The sequence below is a fragment of the Panthera uncia genome, assembly GCF_023721935.1.
Source record: "Panthera uncia isolate 11264 chromosome A1 unlocalized genomic scaffold, Puncia_PCG_1.0 HiC_scaffold_17, whole genome shotgun sequence".
Taxonomy (NCBI): domain Eukaryota; kingdom Metazoa; phylum Chordata; class Mammalia; order Carnivora; family Felidae; genus Panthera; species Panthera uncia.
This window is the reverse complement of record NW_026057577.1, coordinates 39100082-39120979: the sequence shown is the minus strand read 5'-3', so window position 1 is coordinate 39120979 and position 20898 is coordinate 39100082. Positions and strand designations below refer to the sequence as shown.

Here is a 20898-nt window from a genome sequence, read left to right as displayed (position 1 = left end):
TGTGCCTTCAACTGATTAAATGCAAAGAATAAAGTTTTTGTACAGTAGTATTTTTTTCAGTACCTAAATATAAAGTAATTTGAAAAATTACTGAAAGAAACTGAAAAATTGTGCTTTGGGAAAATAGGAGTGACTCTTTTCAGAGCTACTTAATCTTTAGGTATAACAAAGGATTCTGATGAAGAAGACTGTGCCCTTCCTGATTGGGAGGCTCTCAGATCCACATAGATGATCAAGAAATGTTGTAGAGTATTTTTACTATAAAAATATGTAAGTATATATGGGACACCTGGCTGGCTCCACCAGAGGAGCTTGTGACTCTTGAGCTGAGGGTCCGGGTTTGAGCCCCACCTTGAATGTACAGATTACTTAAATAAATAAAAACTTAAAAAAAATATGTAAGTATCAAACCTAAAAGTTGCCAAAATTACAAAACACAATTTTACTTTAAATAGAAATATGTAATGACTCAGGCAAAAACAAACTCTGTCATTAAAAAAAAAAACAAAACAACCTAGGGCACCTGTGTGGCTCAGTCAGTGAAGCATCCAACTTTGGCTCGGCTCATGATCTCGCAGTCTGTGAGTTTGAGCCCCACGTCGGGCTCTGTGCTGACAGCTCAGAGCCTGGAGCCTGCTTTGGATTCTGTGTCTCCCTCTCTCTCTGCCCCTCCCCCACTCACACGCTCTGTCTCTCTTTCTAAAATAAATAAGCATTAAAAAATTAAAAAAAAAACACCTATAGGAAAATATGTACCAATTCAACACCTGAAAAGCTTCATCTGTTTTCCAGGACCGAGAAAAGCTCATCCGTAGGAGAAAACATAGAAGAAGTTCCAAGCCAATTAAGGTAATGGGAAAACTAGGTTATCAGGCTTTTGCCACAAACACTGCCAGGGAAGTGAGGCTTGCCAAGGAATCTTCCTGCAAAGATGTGATAAATCAGATGTTCCTACACTGAAGCAAACCATGGGCTTTATTTGCTAGAAGAAAATCTCTTCTCCTGACAGTTCTTAGAAGTCCCCAAATGATTGTGTTATGGATTTTAACCTTTAGAGTTTGCTTTAATATGAGACTATCTGAGTGAAAGAAAGCACTGGGTTTGATGTAGAAAGCAGTATCTGACAAGCTGGAGAGTCAAACTCCAAGAACATGCAAGAGATACATATGATTTAATGCCTCCCAGCGAAAAATATCATTAGTGTCTCATACCCACCCTATAATTGATTAGTATATTTTTATTATTCAGTTGGACAATATTACTGATAAGGGTTTGATTTTTATTCCATTATTCACTTGGATAATATTATTGATAATGATTATTAATAATGGTACTCTCAGGGGTGCCCGGGTAGCTCATTCGGTTAAGTGTCCAACTCTTGATTTTGGCTCAGATCATGATCTCGAGGTTGTGAGATTGAGCCTCGCATTGGGCTCTGTGCTGAGTGTGGAGCCTGCTTGAGATTCTCTCTCTCACTCTTTCTCTGTGCCCCTCCTCTGCTCATGCTTGCACTCTCTCTCTTCTCTCTCAAATAAACTTAGAAAAATTATTAAAAAATAATGGTACTCCCAATCCACCAATATTTGTATAGCCTCTTACAATCCACAGAGTTTTTTTATTTAATTTGTCTACTTGATTTTGTTTTTATCAAGTACATCATTTGATTTGGATATGGGATTAGATAATAAGACTTAAGATTTGACAATCTCACATAGATGCCTGGACTTTAGGTTTCTTGATTATATTTTAAATACTGAAAAGACTATTCAATGAATGGAGCCAAATGTTAATGAATATTCCCCCCAAAACTTCAGAAGTGTGAAATAATGTGGGACAAACTTTTATTGGAATTATAGTGTTCATGCCCAAAGCTTTTCTTTCATCTGAGAAGCACTAAAGGACCCCTGTCTTCTGTGTCCATTTGCACATATGCCAGCCGATGGTGCCTTCATAATATGTTGACTTTCTCCACTTCTAGTCGTGTCAGTAAATATGTACTTTCCCTCCCCTAGAGGCCTGTTTTGGACCCATTTATTGGCTACGATGAGGACTCCATGGATTCAGAAACGTCATCTATGGCATCATTTAGAACAGACCGAACACCAGCTACTCCTGATGACGACTTGGATGAAGTAAGCTTTTCCGCTTCTCTAGTCTTTTGTGATATTGTCACCAAATCTTTCCTTTAAGGTGGGAAAGAAGCCTTGCACTTCTAATATCCTGTATGAGCTGCACAACATGATCACATAATAGTGAACCCTTTTGACTTTTTTACCTCTTGGAAAATAGCTTCACCTGTGTCATGTAGCCTTTTTAACAACTTGTGTAAACTTCTGTAACTTGAAGACTTTTTTTTTTTTTTTTTTTTTTTCAAAATAAAAGTCCCTTTTCTGGACTGCCTGGATGGCTCAGTCAGTAGAGCATGCAACTTTTGATCTCAGGGTCATAAGTTCAAGCCCCTACTTAAAAAAAGAAAGTTTCCAAAATTCTTCATCTAGGGAAGGTGTGAACCAAGAAACAAGCTTAGAAGAACAAGCTTCTGGATACAGTTAAAGACAGGGTTTAGCAGAATGTGCCCTGTAGACTACCTTTATCAAAATCATCTAGGGGGATTTGATCACATTGAAAATTCCTGGATTCTACTGCACAACTCCTGACTTAGGATCCTGTGGGTAGAACCCTCAACTCTGCATTTTTCCCAAAACTCCCTGATGATTGTATTATGTTCTGAAGTTTGAGACGTAAAACTATAAAACTATGTTTTTATAATTTATCTCTGGAAGAAGTTGTGGATTTGAATGTATTAAAAAGAATTGAGACTAAAACTGTAAGTATTATTGACTCACATTTGTATCCAGACTAGATATAAGTTCTCATTTGGGTCCAAAATTGACTGCAATGCAAGCCCAAATGAGCAATCATCAGAAGTGTATAAATAAGCAAATGCCTCTTATTAACAAATATTGAGTATTTCTGCAATGTCCATCTTGAAAGTGCATAATTCATGTCTATGTATGCATTTTAAAATTAAGAATAAAATCACACCAAATCCAGTATCAAACATTTACTTCTCCTTATAAAGTGGGAAAATGTTAATATTTCATATTGAACACAGGACCGGAACGTAACATACTTATTTTTTGGCTTTTTTTTTTTTTTTGTCACCTTAAGAGTTTAGCGGCTGAAGAATCGGAGCTACGCTTTCGACAATTAACAAAAGAATACCAGGCCCTTCAGAGAGCATATGCCCTCCTACAGGAGCAGACTGGAGGCATCATCGATGCTGAAAGAGAAGCCAAGGTCAGTATCCATCCAGGGAGCATGCTCTGAATTGGCTTGCAGCAGTCACAACATGAAAGTGCTATGGACGTAAAAATATCAATAGGATAGCTTTCCCTGGATCCTTCTCTCCACTGTGGCTTTTGAACTGTTTCATCTTTTATGTCAACAAACCTTGGATCTAGAGACATTAGAACCAACTTAGATCGATGCTTTTGTTCCTGTAAAGATAGTAGTTCTTATGCTTGCTATTTGAAAACTTATATTTTCAAAGCTAGACAATATTGAATTTTGATAATCCACTTTATTTAGCTTCTTTCTTGGGAAAAAAAATACTTCAGTGGTTAGTCATTTTCTTTTCTTAGTTAATAAGTGCACAGCATGAAACTGAAAGCTCACAAAGAATTTTCAATGCCAGTATCTCATTTGATTTTTATAACAGCACCCTAAGGCAGGTATTTTATAAAAGAGGAGTTTAAGGCTCCGAGAGGTTAATTGACTTGCCCAAGATCACACAGCTAATAAATAGAAAACTTGGATTCCAGGTAAAATCTAACTGGGTCACACGTTCTTTTCATTACACTACAACTGCCTCACGGTTTTTTAAAAACCGTTATTTTAAGACACCCACCCCCCCACACACATACATATATGCATACAGTACTAATGCTTACAATTTATTGAGTGCTTGCTGTGTTCCAGGCATTGTTCTAAACACTTTACATACATTATCTCACGTAATCCTAAAACAACCCTATGAGTTATAGGCTATTATTAACTATGTGCTTTTTATAGGAGAGGAGATAATAGCTTAGTAGGAGTTAAATGTAGATTAGCTAGGTTGAAACCAGGATATGTAGCTTAGTTAGATGATAGCTAGGATATGAACCTCGTGTTTCTGAGTTCAGTCATAACCACCATGCCATAACTGCCTCATAGATTAATTTACGTGGGGCAAGAAGGAATATGACCACCCAGTGATTTTGTCTCACTTTCAATTTAGAGGGTCTGTAGTGTGCTGAGGAATGTTGTAAGAACTACTGTTAGTTGTTTAGTGGGACAGGATAGATATTATAATTATGTATTTTTAAATGGAAATATATGTACATGCACATGTTTATACGTAACTGAATAAATGTTTTAAAAAAGAAACCTGTGATTTGGAATAGACAGGCAGGCAATCATTAGAAAGGGAGGTATGTGTGTTCCTTTGTGTTTATGCTCTACTATCAGTTGTGGTTTTCATTTTCAGTATGTTCTAAGCATTCTCACCAACATAGGATTGGTCATTTAAAATAAGACCATATGTCTTGTTTTTGAAGAGGTAATGATGTAGAAACTTTCTCTCATCTCACCCTCTTCTCCAAATAAAGGTTTAGCATTATCTCTGGCCAAAAACAAAACAACTTAATCATTCTCAGCAAAATAGTGTAAAACAAATCAATATGTTAGAAATAAAGCAATAGAGTAAGTTCAAAGTAGAAATGCAAAAATAAATAATATAGATGAATGAGCATCAGTGAAACAAAAGATGTAATCATTTTGATGCACGAAAGAAAATTGATTGTACTCAACACTCATTTGAAGTTAAAATGATTCTTGGCAAAATTAAGCTTAGAATTTTTTTTAACCTGATAAAGGTAAATATAATCTTCATTGTCCAAAGATACATCTTTCTCATCATGAAGAATAAGAAAAGGAGGGATTCCTGGCTGGCTCAGTCAATAGGGAATGCAGCTCTTGATCTTAAGGTTGCGAGTTCAGGCCCAATGTTGGGCATAAAGATTACTTTTAAGGAAGGAAGGAGGAAGAATGGAAGAAAGAAAAAAGGAAAGGATACCTGCCATTGCTGACTTTATTCTACGTTGTAATAAGGAACCTATCCAGTTAAGACAAGATAAAATATGTGTATGGGCAAAAAGCAAACAAAAAACCCACTAATTTTTCACGGAGAATAAGGTCCTGTGTAGGGAGAATACAAGGGAATCTGAAAACAAATGAAGTCCGATTGCTCCATAGAAGGTCAGTGTCCAGGGGTGCCTGGGTGGCTCAGTCAGTTAAACATCCAACTACAGCTCAGGTCATGATCTTGCCATTCATGGGTTCGAGCCCTGCATCGGGCTCTGTGCTGATCAGTCTCCAAAACTGCTGATACACACACACACACACACACACACACACGCGCGCACACACGCGCGCGCGCGCACACACACACACAATACATACATGCATGCATACATCTGGATTTAGATTTAAAGCACAAAGTTGGTTCTGAAAGAATGGTAAGTTTTGGGAGAGGCAACATGAGAGAAAGCTCCCCAGAAGGGGAATTTGTTCAAATAAACAGAGAAGTGGAGGGTTATAAGGCATATTTAGTATATAAGGAGATCACCAGTAAATCAGGGGTGAACTTTGTTGATGAGTAGGGGGAAAAGACTGCAAATATAGTGGGAGTTCTCAAATCTCAGCTAACAAGTTTGAATTTTAACCTGATAATAAAGGGAACATTGAAAGTTTTAAGCAAAAATTTAGACCATAAAAATAGGGTTTTTTTAAGTTCATTTATTTATGTGGAGAGAGAGGGAGAGAAGGTGAGTGGGGGAGTGGCAGAGGGAGATGTAGAGAGAAAGACTCCCAAGCAGGCTCTGCGATGTCAGCACAGAGCCCCAGGCGACGTTCCCATCTCATGAACTGCGAGATCATGATCTGAGCTGAAATCAAGAGTCAGATGTTTAACCAACTGAGCCGCCCAGGAGCCCTGACCATAAAAATAGTTTTAAAAGGAGGGGCACCTGGGTGGCTCAGTAGGTTAAGCGTCTAACTTCAGCTCAGGTCATGATCTTGCAGTTCGTGGGTTCAAGCCCGTCATCAGGCTCTGTGGTGACAGCTCAGAGCCTGGAGCCTGTCTTCGGATTCTGTGTCTCTGTCCCTCTCGTGCTTTCCCTCTCTCTCTCTCTCTCAAAAAAAACCATAAAAAAATAGTTTTAAAAGGATCTTTGGTCATAGAAAAAAGTCGTTTTTCTTTCTTATTGAGTGCTAATCAAGGAACATGAGGGGAGGAAAAGTACTGAACCATTTTACTTACTGAGTTCTGGAATTTTGATTTCACTAGGCTCAGGAACAGCTTCAAGCAGAGGTGCTAAGGTATAAAGCCAAAATTGAAGATCTGGAAGCGACTCTGGCTCAAAAAGGGCAGGTAGGCATTTGATGGCTAGCAGACAATTCAATCTGACCTTCCTCTAGGACCACCCTTTGCATGGGCCGCACCCAGGACACAGCTTGGCTCTCCACAGTGACCTTTCTCACACTGTGTCAGAATGTTCAACTCTGTGTTTCTGTCCCTGGTGTTTTTCTGGCCAGAGTGGAGCCCAGCTACAACAACGAATGAGGCTGGGCAAGAGAGGGAATGCCAGAGGAAGCGGAGCGCTGTACAAATAGCCTAGAGTGGTCATAAGCTGCTAAGACAAAGACCCGCCCCTCAAGCTGCATTCTTTGCCTCTCTGCTACATTTATGGTTCTGCATTTTAATGTTTTCCATCCATATGTATCTAGCCTGTGTGCATTCTGACCCTTTTCACTTTTTGCCTGTGTGGTCACTTCTGAGTCCCCGGAAGGCTGGTCCTGGATTATTCAGACTGAATAAGTTAGAGTTAGAGAGTGACAATGAAGAGGGGGTTCAATTTTCCTGGCAACTTTGGCCCCAATGTTCTTGAGTGAGGAGCTGACGGGGGTGGGTGTCATTTACCAGCCATCAGCAGGCCAACAAACTGGGTGAGAGAAGACAGCTCTGGCAAAGTGGTTTGACACAGGCTCTTTCGTGCCACTCTGAAATGCTGACTACACGGTATTCTTTGTCAAACAGGATTCACACTGGGTAGAAGATAAACAACTTTTCATTAAGAGAAACCAGGAGCTTTTAGAAAAGGTATGTTGGGCGCAACACCCTAGTGGGGCAGAGGAGAAAATGATGAGAGATCCAGGAGCAGCAGGGGGTCCTCTCAGGAGTGGCACAGGGGCTCGGGGGAGGGGAGGCTTTCCCAGTGCTGCACTCTCCTCCGCTGCGTGCTCAACTGCATCCCTGTCACCACCATCGCCATCACTTAGTGGCACGTGTGCATGGCTCTGTGCTGGCGTTGCGCCAACTTGAGAGGATGTGATCCCTGAAGCCTATTGATTTGTTACCTATATATATATATATATATATATATATATATATATATATATGCTGTGAGTGTAGGTACTGTACATCTATATGTATATATATGCACGCACCCACACGTGCACACATCCTATGTGGTTGTCCATCTACAAAAAACACACTGTGATTAGGACTTGTTATTTTGTGCAAGGCACTGACAGGATATAACTCCAAGAACATGCTGCACCCTAGCATAGACTGTGTTCTCACTCTTAATCATTTTGCTAATCTTGGCTATTTATATACACATATATATATATATATATGCATATATATATATATATATATATATATATATATATATATACTTTTTTTAAATAAAGAACTTTTTAAAAGATGCAGCCAAGGTACAAAACAGCATGTCCAGGAAGTTGTTCAACAAATCAAGATGCAAAAGCATGGTTTAGGCCTAGTACATATAATTAATTCGATTATCTGAACACAGGCTTTTGATTGGGGCAGTGAAATACAACAGAGATCATTTTAACTTCAAAGGTTGTTCTTTCCATCAGTATTCACCTTCCATAAATCCAGTGAAAAGATTACAAAGTAACTTTAAATTATTCTTGAAAAAAAAAAAAAGCAGAATTTGAAAGCCCATTTGAATAAGGGAAATAATTCTGTTGGTTTATCCAAAGGTTAAGTAGAAATTACTTTAGGATTTTTTCTGCCAATATTCACTAGCCGTGGCAAGTTGAAAATTAACCACAACACTCTTGTAAGCATGCAAAGGGAAAGAAGATGCTTGTCCTCCCTCCCCTCTGATCTAGCAGTTCTTACCCTACCTCACTTTCTGAATGAGGAGAAACAGAGCAGATGGATAGAAGGCGGGTGGGTATTCCAGGATCGAGAACTGGTACTCTCAGAGAGGTGAGGGGTCCCTGTGAAGAAACTTCATCACACATCGGCCCTGGTCTCTGAATTGCAACCCAAGATCCACTGACCTAACTGCTAGTGCTATCCACCAGAATCAAACATCTCCTCAAATATCCCTTCTCTGATCCAAATTCAAGATTCTAGGTAGTAGAATCTCTTTTTGTTGTCTAAGTCAACTTCTAGTAGTCTCAGAGATGCCCAGTAGTAAGTGTTATTACACTTCTTTATCACCTAAAAAATAATTCTCATTATGTCTTCTGTCTGATTCCATTTGATCTTGATTTCTTGGACTACAAGGAGAATTTGAGGGGCTCAAGCTTCTAAGAGTAAAAGAAAACCAAAAATGATAATAAAGTTAAACGTCCTACTTCAAGTGTGTATACTTGGGGAAGTAAGATTCATCCTATGATAAAAAGCCCCTGGGTTTTTGTTTCTAAGTTCAAGATTTTAAATAGTTACTGTGCCTAAGGGTCCACCCACACAGCTTAAATATCAAAGACAGCCCTGAACCTATTACAGATCATGAAAATTTTCTGAGCCCTTCTAGATATGGGCCTGTCTTACAGGGTGAGGCATATTTTACACAACTAACTTAATTCTATGCTTCATCAGGTTATAGACGTCATATAGGAAAACAGAGGGAAAAGGTGTAACTTCTAAATGGGTAAACAAAAGAAGCCTCTTCTGGTAGGGGATATTAGAGTTCTGTGTTCAAGGAAGAATAGGATTTCCTCACATAGGAAAGGAAATGGGGGGAGCCTCTTTTAGGCAGAGAGATGAGCAAAGATATAGCTCCTGGCATAATCAGTCCATAGGGTAGATAGGAATTTCTAGATTCTTATGTGTGATCACATGTGAGAGAGTGTGTGTGTGTGTGTGTGTGTGTGTGTCTAGAGATGACAGAATATTTAAGCCTGGAAAGCTAGGTGTTTGAATTCCATATTGACAAGTTTGGCTTTATTTTATGGGTAACTGGAACCCCTCAAAGTTTTGTATATGATCAGAGCTATTTAGGTAAAATTTCTCCAACCGTTTGTAACTCCAGAAACAAGAGATGTCAGTGTCCATGATTTACCCCATTAAATTTAGTCTCAGGACACTGTCCCTGACCCATAGCAAGAGCCTAATGAGTACTCGCAGATTCACTACTCACAGGGTCCCCAGACGTTGTCAATGAATGCGTGTCATCTTGTCTCATTTTCCTCCATGACACAAAAAACTCAACCAAAGGATAACTAGGAGGAAAGCCTAAGACTTCTTTTGCTCACATCTCATTGGGATTTTTTTTTTCATGGTCTAGATGATTTATTCACCACGTAAACGAGTGCTCTCCATGCTTGCTTTGCTAAGCTGTAGACGGTATTTGCAATGTTCACCTAACTTGAGGATTTACTTTATTAGATAGAAAAACAGGAGGCAGAAAATCACCGGTTGCAACAAGAACTACAGGATGCCCGAGACCAGAATGAGCTGCTGGAGTTTCGAAACCTAGAGCTAGAAGTAAGGCAATGATGATAATAATGATAATAGAAATACTCATAACAGTTAACATGCACTGAACACATTCTGTGTGGGAGGTGCTGAATTAAGCATTTCTGATGCGTACTCTCCTTGGACCTCAACGACCATAATCAGGATTTTATAGATGAGGCAACCGAGGTTAAACAACTTGCCCAAGACCTGTGACTATAAGTGGTGAAACACTGACACATGTCAGAATTGTCTGCTCAGAGACTGTACTTTTCAACACTATTGCCTTTAAGAACAAGACTAATGAATAATTTTTAAATAATTTAAATAATAGATATCAAACTTCATCAATATTTCATTGCTTCTCAATAATCATTTCCATCCTTCATTGAATTCTGACTCATAAAAATGTTACCTCAAGAACAGTATTTCAGACTGGTATATACAAAAATATTTTGTTTTAGACACTTGAATTTGTGAGTAAACTTTTAAATCTATAATGTACTTATGAAAAAGGCCAAAAAGCAAGGTAACTTGTTTAAGGAAATACCTTGGCTAACCTGGCCAAATTTCTGTCTTTCTTATTTTTTTTTTAAGTAAAACATATCAATAAAATCAGATTTTTATTTTATCACACAGAATCTGGCCTAGTGGGGTGCCTGTCTGGTTCAGTCAGTAGACCACATGACTCTTGATGTCAGGGCATGAGTTCAAGTCCCATGTTGGGTATAGACATTACTTATAAAAATAATCTTAAACACACACACACACACACACACACACACACACACACACACACACACAAAACCTGACTTCTTTTGGGTGCCTGCGTGGCTCCATCAGAAGAACGTGTGACTCTTGATCTCGAGGTCATGAGCTTTAGCCCCACATTGGGGATAGAGATTACTTAAATATATATTTTTTTAAAAAAAGAATCTGGCATAGGGTCTGGCTGAATGTATGTTGATATGTAAAAGGTAAGAAATTTCCCATTTGATAGCTCTGTTATTTTGCCAGCAGCTTCTTTTTGAGATTTTTTCAAATTAGATTTAGATAGAGTTAGTGGTTGGTGCTCCTCCGTCAAGAAGTGTTAAGTCATCTTTGGTAGCCCACATATCTTAATCATAAAGCTTGAGTAGACTGAATATGCAAAAGGCTGTTAGCTGCCATAAAACTTCATGGTCAAAAGACCATTCTCTGTGACACCTGAAAGCTCTAAATATTCATGTAGTTTAAATTGGAACTTCACTTCCTACATTTCTCTGATCAAAAAACTTGCAAGACTGAATGACACTATAAATTCTTCTACCATACTTCTTAGTTGATTTATCTCTTCTTTTCCATTAAATTTAAGCATGAACATCTTGAGTTCAATTTTTTTTTTGCACAATGACATTGATAAACTGAAAGAGTATAAAGAGAGAACACAGACAACTGGTTTAGCATTTGATCAGTTGTTGATTTTTGTTTTTTAATTCCCATATACTTTTCACTGTATTTCAAGGAAAGAGAGAGACGATCTCCTCCATTTAATCTACAAATTCACCCATTCTCAGATGGTGTGAGTGCTCTACAGATCTACTGTATGAAAGAAGGTGTCAAGGTAGGCAGACACTCAATTTTTTATGTTTGTAGAAAGTGGAAAAACTGGGAACTGGAAAAGGGGAAGTTGTTCATGACTTGTTTTTCAGTCACTGGATGTCATTTTGATACAAACTATGTAGATATTGAAAATAGCTGCACCTAGGGGTGCCTGGCTGACTCAGTCAGTAGAGTGTGCTACCCTTGATCTTCGGGGTCATGAGTCTGAGCCCCACATTGCATGTGCAGCTTACTTAAAATAATTTTTTTTTATTTATTAAAAAGATGTGTGACAGATGTATGAATGGTTAATAGAGAACACAATAAACCATGATTATTTAGAACACAATAGCATAAGGAATGATGCAAATTCAGTTATTAAGATAATTAACCTTCATTATCTAGGGGAGAAACTAAATAAATTCCATACTTCAAGAAACACATTTCAAGGATACCAGATAAAAAAGTGTTTGTCGAGTCCCTTTGTTGTGCTGTTCTAAGTGCTGTGGGACTCATAATCTTGGAATTTGGTGCTGGAAGGGACCTTGAAATCATCTGGTCCACCCTCTCTTTTGATATGTTTCATCTAGGGAAGATTTGTCTTTTGGAAGGATTTATGATTTGTAACATATTGTTAATTTAGATAAAATGTAATTTTATCTTGAGGGATATCGGAATACATTTTAAACATTAAGGTTGAATGGAGGTAGCTCCATCTCCTGGAAAATATATTATCCCTTCAATGTAATGAAATCACATGGTGAATATCTATCCCAGAGGGAAAGCTGAGATGCCTCCCGCTACTCCTGGTCTCTCCTTGACCTTGTGCATGGCCCTTCCTGCTCCCACCCCAAGCTGCCAGATAATACCTGCTTTCATTGCTTTCTCTCTACCTATGAGATTGAGCTAGACCTCCCCCTTCCTGGTGGAAGGAAAGGATATACCGCTATCTGAATGTGAGTAAGAGGAGAAAGTGGTACTAACGCAGTAAAAAGTGGGAGGAAAATTGGGCAGTAAAATTGTGTTTCCTTGTTTTCCATCCTGAACCTCTTTCATGGTGTTTAAATTTCTGGCCTTCCTGGGCTGCACAAAAATTTGTCAACCAGAGCCATGTTTTTGTTTTGTTTGTTTTGTTTCTAATTCAGCTCTAATTAAATGAAAAGTACTTTACTTTGTCTTTTCCTTAGATGCTTTTTCTTAGATAAATCACAAACAAGCTAATCCAGTGGATGTAATTTATATTCAGGGAAATTTTTTCAAATGGAGTTTGGCTACTTCAAACTGTCTCAAGAAATATAGTTAAAATGAGCTGTTTTTCACAGCATGAAATTAATGCTAAAAGATGGAATGTGCTGTATTTTTTTCTATGTGGCAGTCAAAATCTCAACCAGGTTAGAATTCCATTAATTAAAATGAAATTGGTTGATTATATTTATTACCTGTTAGTTTTCTTTATACCTAAAATTTATTGCAATTGAAAAGAAAATGGCAATTATCAGGAAAAAAAATTAATGAAAGAATTCCAAGTCCTTATTATAAACTAGACTCTTTGATATAGAATCTCTTATCCTCAAGATCAGGAGATATTTTGCAGCTTGAATTTGAGAATGAGCCATTAAGTAGTTTTCCCAGGTTCACGCAACTTGCAAGAAGCAGAGTGGAAACATAAAGCCACATGTACCTGATTGAAAACAACCCAAGGAAATACAGGCCTTAAAATGTCTTCTCAGACTTAAGCACTGATAGAATGCTAAACCGCATTTGTGTCTTTAACTTGAATGTATCTCCTTGATATTGCAGGATGTGAACATCCCTGATCTCATAAAGCAGCTTGATATCTTGGGTGATAATGGGGTAAGTAATGAATTGATTAAGGGCAGTAAAGATATGAATTTGTCCAATGAGAAGCAAGAAATACTTGCCAGTCATGTAAAATAATAGCAAATGAGATACCATGTTCTCTTAAGGATGTGGCTCATGGAAGAGAACCAGTCATGGTTTATCAAACAAGTTAGTTGAGGGGTCCTAAGGATCTCTGGAAGGTAGTGGCAGAAATGGAAACTGGTAAAGTCCTTTTCTTCGCTGGCTGGTTTCAGGCTTGAATGCCGACCACATCTGCAGTGATTAAAGCTAATTACCTTCTCACTGTTGCTTGGAGCCATCCAGCGTGAAATTAATCAGTCATGCAGTTGCAAATGTTGCTAAATACTAGGGTTGGTGGCAGCCCCATAAAAATGGACCAGGAAACTATAATCTCTTTTCTTTCTAAAAACACCTTCCAGGCAGGGTCAAGGCATATTAATTCAGTGGGAGGACCATTCATTGAGATACTAGATGAATGATGCATATGCAGGTTGAAAGAGTCACACCATCTTTTTTTTTGCCTTGAAAAATTATCAAAGGAGAGAACAGAATCAATTAAATCACATCAAACGACTGTGAAACAAAATCAAGTCCGTTTTAGAGATATAAAAAATCATATCTAATGTACTTTTTACATGTTTTGGATGAACATTTTGTTAAGAATTGTTACCAAGTGAAATAGAACAGTTGTTAACCTTCATGCATGCATAGGCAAGAGTATCTATAACAGGCAGTAGGCAGTATTTTCTGATAGTGTAAATATTGTGTCTTCAGCTTATTTTCTTTTCTCTCTCTCTCTCTCTCTCTCTCTCTCTCTCTCTCTCTCTCTTTTTCTTTTTGACAGAACTTAAGAAATGAAGAACAAGTGGCCATAATTCAGGCCAGCACTGTGCTGTCCCTGGCAGAAAAGGTAATACATCATACTAACATTCAGATCATCTCAGTGTCTGGCTTAACCCCTGAAGACTAGGGTAGGGTTGAAGGACATTCTCTTTGCACATGACTTTGTGTTATTGAATACCTAATAAATGTCTTTTTTTCAGGGTGATGCAACCCCAATAGAATGGGAACACACTAAAGAAAAGTGTGATTTGGGGTGGGTGGATAATTCTTGCTTTGTAGTCTCTTAAAAATATGTATTTCTTACAAAATGGAAAACTTTCTGGATTATATTATCCACACAGTCCCTCCCAAGCTGGGAAACCAATAGAGGTTTTTGTTGAGAGATGGTAAACTAGAGAGCCTGGCTCTTTTTATGGGCTTTTCCCTGGATGTGCACATAGCAGTTGTTCCCAGATGATTCTGTAACCTGGCGGTGGTTCATGGCTATACGATTCAGAAAGTCCAACCTGGGGACTGTCAGCTGAGCAACACTGAGTGTGTGCTCTGGCCCCCTTGTGTCTTAACCTGGTAAATGGCAGGAAGAGAGGAGGAAAGAGCCAATCGGAGAAGCCGGAGAAGTGGCTGTGTTCAGGGTGCCTTGAGAATCAGCACATACTTGAAGAGGGAAGGGCTGCTATAAAATAAAAGATTACTTAAAAATTATTAAAATAATCCCTTTTTTGGATACTGATTCAGGGAAACCAAGTGGGGGGGGGGGAAGACATTTTGCTGACACCTGGGGAGATTTTAGTATGGACCAGGTATCAGATAACAAAAGGAATTATATACATGTGAAATAGTACCTGGTATTTGCTTTTTAAAAAACTTAGTTCCCTTGCAATTTAATTACAGACCCATCACTTTCCCTCTCCACAACACATTAATAACCTTGCATTGTCCCTAACATAAGTTCCAGAATCTAGAACTTGCCAAGAGGGTCCCTAGGTCTGGCTCTTGCTTGCTTCTCCAGGATCCCACTGGTTTCTTTGGTCCCTAGCTGAGGGCCAGCCATATACAAATCCTTTTGGTGTCCCAGTCTTCTCTGTCTCTGTTTCTCTCTCTCTCTCTCTCTTTCTCCATCTCTATCAGTATTTCCATCCCTTGGTCCTTAGGCTGTTCTCTTTGCCTAGAAGTTACTTTCTTCTTCCTTTTCTCCCTTTGTGTGGCTCAATCTTAACCATTAGACATCCCCATACATGGGTAGCCTTCTTCTTCGCCCAAGCCCTGTTAGGTATTTTTTTCTCTGTATTTCCACAGTGACCTGTGCATCTGCTACTATGGCTTTTAACAACTGTAATGTGGCTGCTTGTTTTTTGTTGTTGTTATATGCCCCACAACTACCTACCACTAGACGTTAAACTCCATGAGGGCAACTATGGTATCTGTTTATTCCACTTTGTTTCCCTAGTTCTTCACAACAGTCCAGCACATCTAACAGGTGATCAGCAAGTATTTACTGAGGGAATGAGTAAGCGACTTTGTGAATGTCCACAGGACAGTGTTCCAATGCCACGCTGATGAAGAAAATACAGTTTGTACTCCCATATCTGCTACATTTATTTGGCAGCAATAGCCAGTGTCGCATTCTATTGGACTCATGAAGGGCTACAATTCTTTATTGAAAGAAAAGTCAGCTTAATTTAGGGATATCAAGAAAACTTGGGCCAATTTCTGTAAAAGGCAAGGACTAGGATGCGAAGGAAAGATTAGGGAAATGGAAAAGAAAATAGGAATAGGCTGGGGCGCCTGGGTGGCTCAGTTGGTTAAGCATCCAACTTCGGCTCAGGTCAGGATCTCGAGGTCCATAAGTTTGAGCTCCATGTCGGGCTCTGTGCTGACAGCTCAGACGTTGGAGCCTGCTTCGGATTCTGTGTCTCCCTCTCTCTGCCCCTCCCCCACTCATGTGCGCGCGCGCGCGCGCGCTCTATCTTTCTCTCTCAAAAATAAATAAACATTAAAAAAAAGAAAGTAGGAATAGGAAAAAGTAAAGGAAAAATGGGTCTGTGTGCCTCACATTTACTTAGATTGATGGAAATTTTCTTCCATTCCCTGCCCTGTGTGCATGCGATGCAACTTGAACTTAACCATAATTAACACTTGCATAGTGCTTTGTTTGTACCTGGCACTTCTCTTGATACTACTGTTATAGATGAGGAATCTGAAGCACAGAGAAGGCAGGTAACTGCCCTAGTCACACAGCTAGAAAATGATGGGGTCAGGATTCACACTCAAGCAGTCTGTTCCCGGAGTCCATGATCTTCTTCTCCACTGCACCACAATTCCCCTCAACCATTCTATTGAAAGCAGGAAGTGCCCTTTACAGACCCTGTAGGAGCTGATCTCTTAGCCCTTCAGTGAATTAGTTCACGCCTCCACTTACCTCCTTTGCAAGACCGGTATGAGGGTTCAGTTGAACATTTAGAGTGATGACAGTGTGCTTAGCACTGAAGGGATAAGTGAAGAACCAAATGCACAAGATGCAAACCTGTCCTTAGAGTGCTCATAGCCTGTGCAGTTCACAAGTTAGTGTTGCCTCCTACCTTTGGGATTTACAGATGAACATGTCTATCTCCAAGTAATTCTAAATGTCAGCCTTGAACTTATGAATACCACAACCTTGGATAGCATTCTGCTGTCTAGGAGTATAATTGATAACCAGAGATTGAACATAGACAAATTTCCAACAAGGAAATCCTATTGTGACTTTGTGTTAATAAGAGTAAGAGCAGTAACCTTAAGTGAGAACATGTTATGGGCCAGGTACTGGACAAATGTCATTGTTCTCCCAACCATCCTAAATTTATCCACTGTTTTCATTCTACACATGAGGAAACTGAGGTGTGGGCTATTCAGTAACTTGTGTCAAGCTTCACAAGTCAGAAGGGCTACAAGTCAACACACAAGTCTGTATCTGAAGCCCATGACTGAACTGCTTTAATTTACTATACTTAAAAATACGGTTTCTCAATGATAAATGGGCAGCAAGTAAAAGGCAGCATTTTAATAAAGCTTGATGGTCTGCACTTGCAGAGACTACCCATGATTTCGGATGGAAATCTGTTTCAAGGGGAGGCCACGTATATGTACAAGAACCGAGAGAGTAGGTCCTCAGTCTCCCTGTGCATTTATTCTTTCCCCACATTTCTTATAGCTAAGAGGCTGTTGGACATGGTGTCGCCTTGTGAATGTCAGGCTTTAGTATGTAGAAAAAATGCTCGGGGCACCTGGGTGGCTCAGTCGGTTAAGCATCCGACTTTGGCTCAGGTCATGATCTTGTGGTTTGTGAGTTCAAGCCATGCATCAGTCTCTTTCCTGGAGCCTGCTTTGGATTCTGTGTCTTCCTCTCTCTTTGTCCCTCCCCTGCTCATGCTGTTTCTCTTTCTCAAAAATAAATATTTTTAAAAAATGCTCAGTGCACCACATAATTTATCACAGATAAACTGAAATGAAATCACTAGTATTGAGGCAAATTCCTAACAGTGTAGATGTATAAAAATAAATGTTGGGGTGCCTGGGTGGCTCAGTCATTTGAGCATATGACTCGATAACAGCTCAGGTCATGATCCCAGGGTGGTGGGATCAAGCCACAAATCGGGCTCTGCACTGAGGATATAGACTGCTTAAGATTCTCTTTTTCCTTGGGGCATCTGGGTGGCTCAGTTGGTTGAGCGTCCGACTTCGGCTCAGGTCACGATCTCACCGTTCACAGGTTCGAGCCCCGTGTCAGGCTCTGTGCTGACAGCTCGGAGCCTGGAGCCTGCTGTGGATTCTGTGTCTCCCTCTCTCTCTCTGCCCATCCCCTGCTCAATGCTCTGCCTCTATCTCTCAAAAATGAATAAATGTTAAAAAAAATTTATGTTAAAAAAAAAGATTCTCTTTCTCCTTCTGCCCTTCTCCCCTGCTCACATGCTTTCATCTCTCTCTCTAAAATGAATGGATGAATGTTAACCAAGAACTAGAATTATTGTGTACCCAGTACATGCAGTACATTGTGCATAGTGTCTTCCATTAATTACATCCTGTAATTCTTCAAATTATTAACCCTATTTCACAGAAAAGAAAGTTAAAGCTTAGAGAAATCAGATAACCTTTCAAGGCCACACAGCCATGAAAATCCTGGACTGGGATTAGACCCAGGGTACTCTGCCTGTAGAACCCCCACAATTATTATGCCCAGTTGCCTCCTTACGGGATAAGCTGATGTTTAACTTGGGAGAGACATGTTATAATATGTTCTATTAAGCAATATATGTGGTAAGCTTATTACTCAAAATCTTATTCAATCTTATTATTCAAAATCTGATTTTACTCAGGGTGTTGATCAATGTTAACGTCAGTGCCATATAACAGGATGATATATCCTAAGTGTTAGGAAAGGTAAGTTTTTAAATGTGATTTAAAATGCCTCCACTCAACAAAAATGATTCTTCAACACTTAGCTGTAGTCAGTTTCATACCCTGAAAAATGGCCGTTTCTCCAGCCTCACCTGGCCTTCTGACTTTCATTATGTTTCCCCCAACCACGAAGAATTGGATATCTCTTCTGCTTGGAACTTGCCCGTCATTTTTGCCTAATCATCTTTGACTCAAAATCGTCAGACTCTAGCGCAGTTGTCTTTTCCAAGAAAGCCTCCTATGATGTTTTCTAATGAGCGCAAAAAACATGTTGGTCTTACTCACCATAGAAGCCCTTGTACCTAGTGCAGTGCCTGACACATGGTCGACATCAGTGAATGCGTTTGTTGAGTGAGTGAATGAATGAATGAATGAATGAATAACTCTATTTCCTGAACTAAGAGATAAAACGCACCGAGTTTCCACTTCAGTTCTCTGAGAAAAAAGAGGAAGAGACAAAGCAACTTAGTAGACTGCACCATATACACCATGTCAAGCAGTGATGTCAGACATTTTTGTTTACTCCTTGTTTACTCCTTAGTGGATCCAGCAAATCGAAGGAGCGGAGGCTGCCCTGCACCAGAAAATGATGGAATTGGAAAGTGACATGGTGAGTCCAAAGATGAGGCATCATAAAAATGACAAAAAATAGGGCACCTGGGTGGCTCAGTGCTTAAGCACCGGACTTTAGTTCAGGTCATGATCTCACACTTTGTAAGTTGGAACCCCGAATCAGGTGAGCATGAGCCCCATTTAGGGTGAGCTCGTGTCCTGCTTCACGTGAGCTTGAGCCCCACCTCAGGTGAGCCCCAGTTCTTTCTCTCTCGGCCCCTCATGGGATTCTCTCTCTCTCTCTGCCCCTCAATCACTTGCACCCTCTCTCTCAAAAAAAAAAAATTTTTTTTAAATGAAGAAAAATAGTCAAGGCAAATGGAAAACAACTGTTTTCTACCAGTTTCATTGGCACCAATGAAAGTTTGCAGCTTCGCATTATTTGGTGTACAGACTGGGGAATGAAATTCCTGAAAGTATCCCACAATTTCAAGTTATATTCTTCAAAGATATGTTGTATTTTTACAATATTTCTAAAACTAATGCTGAATAAAATTCAACTAGGTGATTTCTTTCTTAGGCTAAATAATTTTTCCACCATGTATAGTCAGAGTAAAAATTACAGAAATGATGAGTATAACTATGATTTTAAAAATCTCCAAGCCACTTTGTGCCCATTAAGATGACCACTATCAAAAACAAAACAAAACAAAACAGAAAATAACAAGTGTTGGTGGGAACATGGAGAAATTGGAACCTATGCGTTGTTGGTAGGAACATAAAATGATGTGTAGCTGCTAATGAAAATAGTACGGTGTGGTTGCTCAAAATATTCAAAATAGAATTATCGTATAATCCAGCAATACCACTTTTGGGAATATGCCCAAGATAATTGAAGGTAGGTTTTCAGAGAAATGTTTGTACACCCATGCTCACAGCAGCATTATTCACCATAGCTTAAATGTGGAAGCAACCCAAGAGTCTATCACTGGATGAATGGATAGCAAAATGTGGTCTGTACATACAATGAACATTATTAAAGCTTTAGAAAGGAAGGAAATTTGGGGCGCCTGGGTGGCTCAGTCGGTTGAGCGTCCGACTTCGGCTCAGGTCATGATCTCGCGGTCTGAGGGTTTGAGCCCCGCGTCAGAGTCTGTGCTGACAGTTCAGAGCCTGGAGCTGCTTCAGATTCTGTGTCTCCCTCTCTCTCTGCCCCTCCCCTGCTTGCTCTCTCTCTCTCTCTCTCTCCCCCCTCTCTTTCTCTCTCAAAAATAAACATTAAAAAAAACTTTTAGAAAGGAAGGAAATTCTAATATATGATATAATGTGGATGAACCTTGAGGATATTATGCAAAGTGAAATAAGCCAATCGCAAAAAGACAAATAATGTATGATTCCACTTACATAAGTATCTAGAGTAGTCAGACTAATAGAAAGTAGGAACAATGGCCGTTAGGAGTGAAGACGAAGAGAAAATGAGTTGTCATTTAATGGCTACGGTTTCAGTTTTGCAAAATGAAAAGCATTCTGGAGATTGGCTGCTTAACTGTGTAAATATACTTAACCCTACTTAATTGTACACTTAAAAATGGTTAAGAGTAATTTTGTGTGTTTTACCGTAAATATTTCTTTAAATCCCTAAGCACAGGAATTGTTCATTTTAACTTACAGGAATACATAGGATTTTATAACTGTACTGTCATTATTATTATTACTACTGAAAAACAGGTAGTGATTCCTATCTGGTTAGGGAATCCTATAACAAAAATAACTTGCAGGGTGCCTGGGTGGCTCGGTTGGTT

At 39.2% G+C, this 20898-nt stretch overlaps 1 protein-coding gene across 2 annotated transcripts in view; it reads left to right on the top strand.

The window, feature by feature from the left end:
* JAKMIP2 (janus kinase and microtubule interacting protein 2) overlaps positions 1 to 20898 on the top strand; it is a 68175-nt gene that overhangs the window by 25974 nt on the left and 21303 nt on the right. For both annotated transcript variants that reach the window (XM_049649443.1, XM_049649442.1), the window contains exons 7-16: positions 793 to 849; positions 2013 to 2132; positions 3172 to 3300; positions 6392 to 6475; positions 7142 to 7204; positions 9755 to 9853; positions 11328 to 11426; positions 13205 to 13258; positions 14112 to 14177; positions 19086 to 19154. In XM_049649443.1, the coding sequence (XP_049505400.1) occupies positions 793 to 849; positions 2013 to 2132; positions 3172 to 3300; positions 6392 to 6475; positions 7142 to 7204; positions 9755 to 9853; positions 11328 to 11426; positions 13205 to 13258; positions 14112 to 14177; positions 19086 to 19154 (840 nt within the window). The remainder of the gene's footprint in view (positions 1 to 792; positions 850 to 2012; positions 2133 to 3171; positions 3301 to 6391; positions 6476 to 7141; positions 7205 to 9754; positions 9854 to 11327; positions 11427 to 13204; positions 13259 to 14111; positions 14178 to 19085; positions 19155 to 20898) is intronic.